This window comes from Chrysochloris asiatica, unplaced genomic scaffold (genome assembly GCF_000296735.1).
Source record: "Chrysochloris asiatica unplaced genomic scaffold, ChrAsi1.0 scaffold00329, whole genome shotgun sequence".
Lineage (NCBI taxonomy): Eukaryota > Metazoa > Chordata > Mammalia > Afrosoricida > Chrysochloridae > Chrysochloris > Chrysochloris asiatica.
In genome coordinates, this window is record NW_006408847.1 from 1,578,233 (window position 1) to 1,589,673 (window position 11,441).

Consider the following 11,441-nt stretch of genomic DNA (forward strand, 5'->3'; position numbering starts at 1 on the left):
AGAACTTGGCAATTATAAGTGTGGTTAAAGTAGTAACTTTTATTTTAACTGGAAATTATATCCTCTTTGTTTTATTACTTCAAAAGTCTTCGAATAAGAAAGTACATAATCTAAATTTGATTTTTTTAAAAAAGCTCACCTTGCTAGAAATAAAGGGCCTTTTTTATGGTTTTGATACCTACAAAATAATACTCATCTTTAGGTTTTCTCAGGCAGTAACTTTGTAAATGAGATTTGTCTTCTACTGGTACATATTGTAGAGGCAGGAGAAAATTTTCATTGTAATCCACTTGATATCATCTATCCATCTTGCTCTTAAATCTCTCTTCCCAGTTTCTATTTAAAACTCCAGCTTGTGTCTCTGCCTTAGAAGTCAGTGTTGGAGTTTGTTTTGTCTTTGAACAATTAAAGTATTTTATGGTATGTTTTAGGTCACTCAGCAGATGTTGCTATAGTGGTTTTGCTTATATCTGATTTGGGGTTGCTCATTGTTTGGCAGATCCTTGTGAAAGTTCTTTGTAATGGAGTTCACAATGATTTAGTGTATTTCTAAATTGCTGTAATTGTTTCTGATGTTAGGTTTTGAAAACATGTCAAATTTGTCCTCCCATTTCAGTTTGGACCGATTTCATCTCTCGTCTTTTGCACCTATTTTAAGTTTCTGCTGTGTGATTTTATTTTATCTATCCTGATAATCATTGAAAACCTTTTCTATTACAAGTTGTCATGGGTCAGAATCAACTAGATGACAGTGAGTGTGGTGTTTTGTTGTTGTTGTTGTTTTTAAGTAAAAAACTTTTTATTAGACTTATAGAAAGAATGCCAATATGAATTAGTAAAACAACTATATGGAATACTGTTAACTCAAGTGGTGTTAGCCAGTGAAATGACGTGAAAGAAATTAATTGTGTCTCTGGTGATTGAAAAATGTGTTCATTTTAGAAGCACGGACCCATGTTGTTGGGAGGGGACCCTTCAGGGCTCTCCTGTGGGCTCTGTCACACAGAGGAAAGCCACCTGCAGCATCCTAATTGTTTTCTGCCTTTGGACTGAAGGGCACTTCAGGGCATTCAGTATCAATTAGCCAACTATACCCCTGCAGTTTTGTTTTTGGTTTTTTTTTTGTAATTATTATTCTATAAAATATACTTACTTAGTACACACTAAGGAGCCCCTGCAGGCACAGTGTTTAAGAGCTTGACTGCTAACTGAAGGGTTGGTGGTTCCAATTCCCCGCCACTCCATAGGAGGAAGATGTGGCCGTCTGCTTCCGTAAAGATGGATAGCCTTGGAAAGCCTACGAAGCAGTTCTACTCTGCCCTGTATGTTTGTGAAGCATTGGAATCCACTCCTGCAATAAATAATAGGTATAGCACATACCTTTTTACATTGTGTTAAGGTACATTTCACATTAATTATTCTTTTACTTCTCAGAAATCCCCAACCAGCAGATTCTAAACACAAGAAATTTCATTTTACTAAGAAAAGTCCATACAGTTTAACGATTTGACTATGAAATAAGTAAATTTAGATTCCACTGAAATTGAGTAAATACTTGTTACATGCCAGAATGTGTGCTAGGTAGTCTCATTCCATTTAACTCTCACAACAGTTCTACAGATTCAGTATGGCAGTAGTATCCTTGATCAATGGCTAAAGACCTTGCCAACAAAGTTCAGATATCCTGTACATGGTGTCACAAGGATGATTGGAAAGATTTCTATAAAGGAACATTACTAATAATGTGAATGAAGCCCCACTGGATGGTGCAAATGGTCAACACACTTGACTGCTTACCAAAAAGTGAATGGTTTGCGTTCACCCAGAGGTACCTCAAAAGTAAGACTTGGCAATGAATGCACTTTCAAAAAACATCAGCCATTGAAAATCCTGTGGTGTGTGGTTCTCCTCTGACACACGTGGGATCATCTTGAGTTGGAATTAACTCAACAGCAACTACTTTAATAATGGGGATATTTTAGTAATGACTTGAGTAAATAACAAATACAAAATTAGAAAGGTTGAGCCTGTGACCAGAGTCAGGTTGTAGCTAATGCAGTTATTTGATTTTCAGGGAAGTTGGAAGAAAACACTTTTAAAGATTTTCTACTACATTTAAGGAGCTCTGGTGGTTAGTTAGGTATTGGGCCACCAGCCGCTCCTTGGGAAAAAAATAAGGCTGTCTGCTCCCATAAAGATTGACAGTCTCAGAAATCCTACACAGGGTTGCTATGAGTTGGAATCAATTCACTCAGTACAGTGGGTTCAAGTATATTTACTCCAAACCTCCAATTAGAACTTGAGGCTGGTCAGTAGAATTAGTTGAATTTTTGCCTCTCTTGTTTGAATCTCTATTCCCTAGTTTTTTCTCTCTTAATTTCTCCTATGGATCACCGCCATCAACACTCCTGATCTCCCCAGATAGACTCCTTTCTTCTGTTCCTTTGTTTCTTACCTAGCTTAGCCTTTTTTTCTTCCTAAGGCTGTTCTCCCATTTCTAATATCTCTCCTTTCACTGTTATTTCTTAAAGACTTTAAAATTTTTTATTGCTTGTATACTGTATGCTTCACCTTTTTAGAATAGCTGTACCATTTATTTTCGCTGCTTACCCAAAACTTGGTGTCTTAGAACAATAATGATTTATTATTTCTTTGGATTCTTTGTGTAGACCCTATTGGATGTTGGGCACAGCAGAAATGACTGGGTGTCTCTCCCCAGGGACTTTCATTTGGAAGGAAGCTAACTGGGCTTCCTCACAAAGTGGCAGCAGTACTAGTACAAGAGTCACTTGCTTGTCAGGCTTCATTTTTGTTATATTGTCAAGTCCATTTTCACTGTAGCATGTGCAGGGAATGGATATTGAGAGGGTTGATTCATTGGGAAGCATTATAGTAACAGTCCACCACACTAGAATACTACTTCACCTTCCACACTGCCTTTATGTACTTACGCTGTTTCCCTGGTAATTGCCTTTAGACTGAGGCTCCACATCCTGTCATATACTCCATACCTGAGAAACAGAGGGCTAGGAGAGTTCCCTTGTACCGATGTTCTCTTCCAACCTTTCTCAAAAAAAAAAAAAGAAACTCTGTTCTCCCCACAAGCCCTTTTTAAAAAGTTAACCAATATATTATTGGTGGTGGTGGTTATGTGCCATGAACTCGGTTCTGACTCATAGCAACCCCACAAAGGGTTTCCGAGGCTGTGAATCTTTACAGGAGCAGAAAGCCTCATCTTTCTCCCGTGGAATAGCTGGTAGTTTTGAACTGCTGACCCTGAGGTTCGCAGCCCGACTCGTAACCGCTATGCTACCATAGTATATTCTTCTTGTTGTTGTTGTTATGTGCCACAGAGTCGGTTCCGACTCATAGCAACCCTGTACAGGGTTTCCGAGGCTGTAAATCTTTACGGGAGCAGAAAGCCTCATCTTTCTCCTGCAGAACAGCTGGTAGTTTCAAACCGCTAACCTTAAGGTTCGCAGCCCGATTCGTAACCACTACACTATTCCCCATTAATCATGCTAATGGAATTTTCTGCTATCCCATGTCTTATTTAAGTAGCCATGGTGGTATTGTAGGATAAGCACTGGACTACGAGCCACTAGGTCTGTGGTTCAAACCCACCAGGTACTCCTTGGGAAAAAGACGAGGCTATCTGCTCCCATAAAAACTTACAAGCTCAGAAGCCCTCTCCAAGTCGGAATTGATTGGATGGCAGTGGCTTTTGGTTTATGCCTGATTTAGTCCTGTATACCTAGTACAGGACTTAACATATAGTGTTCCCTTTGGGGGAGGAGGGGTACAGTGGGGAGGGAGACTCATCCTTTTACCCAGCACCAAAAGTTTCACTTGGAAAGATTTGCAGGCTTTAAATGTCAAGATGTACCTCTTTTCGTTTGTACAGACATTTCTTAGTTTTCATTGTTTCGTGCTATCTGGTCTTCCTAAACAGCATGCTTGATGGAAACGTTCTTATCTCTCTCCAAACCAAAACCAAACAAGGAAGAAGAAAAATAAAATTAATTTTGTTTTAGACAACTTTGGGGCGAATCAGCAGTGCCAATGCCCTAAGGTTTGAATAGTTAAGAGAATTAGTCCAACTTGTTCCCAAAACTGGAGATGTTAATTCCCTGGCATGTCAGTACTTCTGGGTGTTTGGTAAAGATCATATTTACTTCTTCTCCAGTTAATTTTGGCTATCATAGCATTAAAGACATTTCTGTCTCTCTCTTCTCACCAAAAAAGTTGAAAGTGGATTCAGGCAGTGCTGTGATACAGGCCTTGGTCTTTGATTCGACAGTGTCAGAGTGTATTCGTTTGGTCCTGATGGTTGCCTCAGGTGTTGGCTAGCTCTGAGCTGTGCTCAAGACGATGACATTGCTATTCTGAAGAGTTTGTGTGCAGGCAGGTATGTTTAAGAGCAGTGGCTCCAGAGTGCCCAGGAACCAGTGACAACACTTATCCCCCTGAAGTCTGAAGAATACAACTCTGCTTCCACCAGATCGCTCGGGATCACTCGTGCACTTTGGGCTTCACCATGTTGGGAGCCATGGTTGTGCAAAGGTGAATGTACTGGGCAAGGAGTCACAAGACTTGGTTTTCAGTTCTAACTCTGCTACTCAATCACCATGTAACGCAGAGCAAATCAACCCAGATGGTTGGTTATGATAATCTCTAGTTTAAAATTTCTCTACTTTTATTCTCAACTAATGGCTTCTTCCAGTATCACATTAGGAGACAAATAAGCTGTGCCTCTTTGTAAGCAGTCACGTCACCCTCCTATAGATATGTTATTATAGCATTTCATCTCCACATGCCGCATAGTGCTGTCCCGTTCCACCCCACTTTATAAAAACAGACTCAGAAAGAGTCTTTCTCAGGAAAGCAGCTTTGTTGGTTCCTGTGTGATGTCATAGTTCTACTTACTTAATTATCCGGTCAAGTGAAGTGACTCAGATGTTTTAAAATGTTAGAGGGTGCAGTGGAGTGTTGATGTTTCATCTAACTTAGTTAAATGCTGATTAACATCACAAATGAAACCAGATTTAAATTCTGTCTAATATTTACACAGTTTAATATTGTTTGCGGATTGTAGTGCTCTTTATAAAACATTACTCTTTGTTTGCAGAAGTATTTCTTTTTTTCTGATTATAAAATGTACATATTGTTTTTAAGAGTCTCAGATAACATAAAGTCTTAAAAAGAAAAATACTCCTTCATTGAATACTTACCTACTGCCCTTCATTTAAAACATAACTACTGTTGACTCTCCCACAAAAATACCTCCACTTCGCACCTTAAACCCACTGGCTGTTTCCATCAGTTCTGACAGTCAGTGAGTCTATAGTACAGGCTGTCATTTGTATGGAAGCAGACTGCCACATCTTTCTCCTATGGAACAGCAGGCTGATTGGTTTCAACTGCCAGCCTTTCAGTTACCATCAGAGTCCGTTACTTGTCATTTCAACTCACATTGTTGTTGTTATGTGCCATCAACTCATAGTGAGCCTGTATAGGGTTTCCAAGGAGCGGCTGCCAGTCTAATACTTATCCTACAGTGCCATACCAGGATTTCCTGCCAAACCATACATAGGGTTTCCGAGACTGAAACTCTGTACAGGAGCAGACAACCTCATCTGCCTGTCATGGAGACGCTAGTGGTTTGAACCCAGACCTTATGGTTTGCAGCGCCACCATAAGCAATTGAAAATAACTGAGAACCTTATGAACATAAATTAAATTGATTTTATGGACAACACTTGCTGCCACCTACCTATTCTTTGCAAAGAAATGTTAGGTGCTATTGAGTCTGTTCCGACCCATAGCAACCATATGAACAACAGGACAAAACATTGTCCAATCCTGATCCATCCTCACAATTGTTGTTACACTTGAGTCCATTGCTACTGTCATGGTGTCAGTTCCTCTTGCTGAGTGGTCTTCCTCTTCCTCTTTACCAAGCATCATGTCCTTCTCCAGGGACTGGTCCCTGGTGATGATATGTTGTTGAAAGTATGAGAGACGAAGTCTTGCCATCCTGACTTCTAAGGAGCAATCTGGTTGTACTTACAACACAAATTTGTTTTTCTTCTGGCAATCCATAGTACTGTCAATATTCTTCTCCAATATTAATTCTTCGAAAACTTTCCTTATTTCTTGTATAACTTTCACATGAGGCAATTGAAAATACCATTATTTGTCAGGCATACCTAAGTCCTCAACCTGACATCTTTGCTCTTGAACATTTTTAATAAAGAGGTCGTGTGCAAGAGATTTGTCTAATGCAATACATCGTTTGATTTCTTGACTGCTGCTTCCGTGAATGTTGATTGTAGATCTAAGTCAACTGAAGTCTTTGACAACTTCAATCTTTTCTCTGTTTATCATGATGGTGTTTATTGGTCCAGTGGTGAGGATTTTTATTGTCTTTACATTGAGATGCAATCTATACTGAAGGCTGTGTGCTCTTAGATCCTCAGCAGTATTTCAAATCCTCTTTTCTTCAGCAAGTAAGGCTGTATCATCTGCATAGTGTAGGTTGTTAATGAGCCTTCCAACAATCCTAAAGCCATCTTTTTTTTCATATAATCCAGTTCCTTGGATTATCTGCTCAGCATAGAAATTAAATAACTATGGTGAAAGAATATAGCCCTGGCACATACCTTTCCTGATTTTAAATTATTCAGTATCCTCTTGTTCTGTTCGAACATGCCTATTGATTTATGATATCCTACTCATTTTTAAATAAAACATAGTATCAATGATGTTCATTCATACTTGGTATCTAACATATGGACTTCTGGTGTGGTACTGTGGGCTAATGCGCTAGACTGCAAAGTTGTTTGAACCACAGGTCAGTGGGTCAAGGTCACCAGTTGCTCCTTGGAAACCCTATATAGGTTTGCTATGGGTTGGAACTGGCTTAACGGCACTTAACAACAACAACATCTAGCATATATTATATAGCAGTTATTTATGTCTGACAATCCCTATTTGATATTTCATAGGGTTTTGAATATACTTAGCTTGAGGAAGAATTTAATAGTTTTTATTAATGCCCTCAATAATATTTGAAAATAGTAGAATATATATTTAGTTTCTTAAACTGATCTGTTGTTAGACTTCTTTTTCTTTTCTTAATGACCCTCCCTGCAAGGCGATGTACACGTGATATGTGTGAAATGCTTAATCAGTATTGAAACAGCCTTCCTTGAGGAGAAACCAGCATTTAATTAAGGCCTATAGTAAATCACGTCCTCCCTCCCTGCCATTGGTGTTAATGGTTGGTCATGTAACTCTGCTTTATCCACAGGTGAAAGTATTGCACAATCAATTGGTCCTTTTCCACAATGCCATTGCCGCTTACTTTGCTGGGAATCAGAAGCAGCTTGAACAGACACTTAAACAGTTCCATATCAAATTGAAAACTCCTGGAATGGATGCCCCATCTTGGCTTGAAGAACAGTAATCACACATGGTGGGGGAAAGGCCCATTGCTATATTCCTACGCAAACCTGATAAAAATTAAGCAGAGTTGGGGGAAGTGGAGTGGAATGACAACCATTTGTAGTGATTCTTGCACAAACAGCTTTAATTTTTTCCTTTTCATACTGTATCAATTGAACTGTTAAATTGGGTGGGAACATGGGTGGCTGTAATGTAAACAAAATATCTATAATCCAGACACAATAATTTTCCTTTTTGAGAAATCTTTTTGTATGGCGAGTGTTAATGACTATTTCTGTAGCTTGAAGACATCTAATATAGATTTGCACTGATAAGAGAAAAATTCAAGGTTTTAGGTCCCAGAAATGAGGGCCACTTGTAACTTTTCCAAAGGGAGGTTTACATGATTTATAGAAACATTTGATATTTTATATATGAGTATATTAAACATCTTAAAGAGATTCATTTTTTGTGTATTGTCTTAGAGAAAAAGAAACTATTTTGCAGAGTAAAACTATGTGGTGTTTCTGCAGCGTCCACACAGAGACAACCGCTCTCCTGTGGAGTTGACATGTGGAGTTGTGACAAATGCCTTTTTAAAAAATGAATCTGTACCATTGTAAGTTTGTTTAAACTTTTTTAAAAGACGCAGGAATCACACTGTCATTTTGTGAGGTTTGTAAGCTTATGCATCTGCATTGCCCAAAGTCGTTGGGTGGTCATGTTAACAATTGCTTTTGATTCACAATGAAACCTTCTTAAGAGAAGTCTTTGGCAGGTGGACTTAGGAATAGAGATTCTTGACAGTTTCTAGAGTTAGAAGTCTGAGCTTAGAAAGTTAGTTTTAGGATAAATTCCATTTTGATAGAATTGAATTCCTAGACAGCTTTTATTGACTTCCATATGTAACAATACCATTTAAGCCTTAAATCACAGATATGTGCCTTCTCAGATACAGTAATTCTTGTTCAACCATTGTACATACCCATAAAGAAACCCCTTTCAAATAATGTTTGATGTGTCTGTTCTTCCCTTGGAAAGGAACACTGTGTATAAATTTGGGGTCTCTTTGTACTCGTTAAACCACATTTAAATTTCATAGTGAAATCAACTTATTTTGAGTTTGTTTTTTTAGTTTTCCTTAATTCCTTTTGAGGAATGGAAAGTGGGATGGGTTGTGTTTTTTACTATTTTGGTAATAAAAAGGTAATGGAGAATAGTTCGGTGGTGGCAGGAAGAAACCAGATGGGAAAAGGCCAGTACTGTTTTAGTTGCTGAGCAGTGTTGATTATGTGTTATGTGGTTGGCTTGTCCACTGTGTGGTTCTGTCAGTGATGTAATCTTTACTAAATGTAAGATTAATTTTTGTCACAGACATAAATTAATATTTTGAGAGTTCTCGCTTCGCCTGTTCATTTCTTTTGTGTTGAAATGGATTACTTAAAATTACCGTTATACACAATTTTTGTGGATTGTAAGATTTGTTATATATGTTCAGATGCCTTTTTGCTGGCTTTTTAATTAATATGCCTGTTTTCAGTGCTTAATACAATGTAATGTGATTGTTAACCATAATCCTATTTTAAATCATTCCCTCCTGTATGTTTGTACTCGGAGAGAGCCTTATTTTATTCTTGTGATAATAGTTCATTGACATTCCCCAGAATGTGCCTCTGGTGTGAATTTTGTATTCTTATTAAAAGTGTTTGCTGCAGTACCTTCTTTCCCTGGTTCTTCATAGTTTAAAACAAGAAGCAATTACTTAGATATTCTGAAGGCATATATGATTTGTCTTTTCAAACTCTAAAAACAAACAGAAAGTGTATTCTCCCTTATCTTAGTAAGGTATTCTGCCCTTGCAATTGGGCTGTCTTTGGGGAGGTAAATATGACCAGTGTTAATGCATTTCAGTAGCAACTGCAGTACCTAATGAATTAAATAAATTTATAGATTGGTGATTTTTCCTCATAAATGAAATATATGGTTAGTGATTCTTAGTAGCACAAAGGAGATAAATAAATTGCCTTATTAATTAGTGGCGCATTCACTGTGTTAGGTGTAACGTTATGGGATAAAGCACTGGACTACAAGGTCAGTTTAAACCGCAAGGTAGGTAGTTCCAATCTAGCCATTCCTCAGAAATGATACAGGGTCGCTATGAGTTGGAACAACTCGATGGAACAGCAACAAACAAAGAAATTAGAAAACAGACACGCAAAAAATTGTCCGCCATTCAAGATAACATTACCACAATTATTTTATGTTATATCCTTACAGATTTTTCTGTGTATGTCTTTACAAAAGTGTATAGAAACAAAAATGCATATTTTACAAAAATAATTTTATGCAAATTGACCAACTATCCTCATGAGGATAACAAATACCTTCCTGAGTTGAGAAGTAATGTATAGAACCACATTTTTTCAGTGAATCCCCTGAAGTTAGATATTTTCGTTAACAATTCTTTTGTATCATAAACTATGTACTGAAATACCCATTAACATGCATGCATACATCTTTCCAACTACTTTGTTATTCCATTAGGTTATAGTCCTAATGTAAAAATAGACCCTCAAAATATATTCACACTTTTAAGACTTTGTCATGTAAGGGGGCTTCAAAAAGTTGGTGGAAGAATTTCATTGTCTTTTAATTCCTGTTTTCCACAAAGTTTTTGAAGCCCCCATGTACGAGGCTGAGTCATAAATTATCCATACTCTGGCTGTAGAATTTACTTTAATCAAATTTTAGAAAAGACAAAGACACTGTTTTTCTATTTAATCTCCTTGCTTTTCAATAGACTTTATCCATCTGTCAACAAGCTTTCGTATTCCCTGATTAAAAAATCAGGCTGAACTGTGAGCCATAAATGCACGACTGCTTTCACTTCTTCATCAGAGGTGAATCTTCATCCTCGAAGAGCTGCTTTCAGGAGCGCATACAGGTAAAAGTCCAATGGAGCAAGATCAGGACAATAGAGAGGATGATTTAACACCTCAAACAGTGTGGACGTATATTGTCATGCAAGATCACAAGGCCTTGGGATATCAGTCCTCTGCGTTTAATCTGAAGTTTGACTTCAGCTCTTCAGTGAGCATCTCACTGTAAGTACTGTTGATTGTTGAACCTTTTTACTGACCCTTGAGAATCCCAGAAAACTGTAAGCATCAATTTTCCAGCTGATAGTTGACTTTTAAACTTTTTCCTGGTCTGCGATTGACGATGTTTCCACTCCATACTCTGCCATTTACTCTCTGGCTCATAGTGATGAAACCATGTCTAATCACCAGTAACGATGTTTTTAAAGAAACGTTTACTTCCCTCAAATATTGGCCCAAATTTTGTTTGCAGACATCCAAACATTTCCGTTTATGCTCTTCAGTGAATTGTTTTGGTACCCATCTCGCACAAACTCTTTGAAACCCAAGTCTGTCATGGATTATTTCTTAGAGCCATGGCTTATTTGTAAATGACATGCCACATAATACACTGTCACTCATCTATTCGACAGAATCATTTCATGTGCATGCTCAATGCTGTCTTCATCATGGAATTGGACGGGTGGGTTTTTTTTGTTGTTGTTGTTGTTTCTGTTTGTTTGTTTTATTTAAATGTTTTGTTGTGAATTATGTGATAGTTTACATGGGAGAACATTGGTTTTACATTCATTCTATCGTATATCGTCTCATTGCCATGGTTACAATCCCCTCCATGCAATCCTTCCCCCATGCCCCCCAGGTCTTCAGCACACACTTGCTCTCCCTCTCTGGATCTAAAGTCTCCAGCTGCTCCATTGCTCCACGTCATCATCTCTGACTCCATTTCAGGCATCACTGCTTCTCTGGGTAAGGTCCCGCTCTCTGCTCTTCTCCCTTGATGGTCCTAGGGACCTCCGTTCCTAAACTGAAAAGTTAATCACTCCCCTTCCTTGCTATAAAATGTCTACCTTTACATTTCCAACCCTCACAATCAGTCCTGATAACAATTATTCACTA

The 11,441-nt window shown here is 38.0% G+C and overlaps 1 protein-coding gene across 2 annotated transcripts in view; it reads left to right on the forward strand.

Moving 5' to 3' along the window:
- The window catches only part of ARFIP1 (ADP-ribosylation factor interacting protein 1), a 169,559-nt gene extending 160,396 nt beyond the window's left edge, over positions 1-9,163 (forward strand). For both annotated transcript variants that reach the window (XM_006875500.1, XM_006875501.1), the window contains one exon: positions 7,313-9,163. In XM_006875500.1, the coding sequence (XP_006875562.1) occupies positions 7,313-7,468 (156 nt within the window). In that variant the 3' untranslated portion in view covers positions 7,469-9,163. The remainder of the gene's footprint in view (positions 1-7,312) is intronic.
- The last annotated feature ends 2,278 nt before the right edge of the window (positions 9,164-11,441 follow it).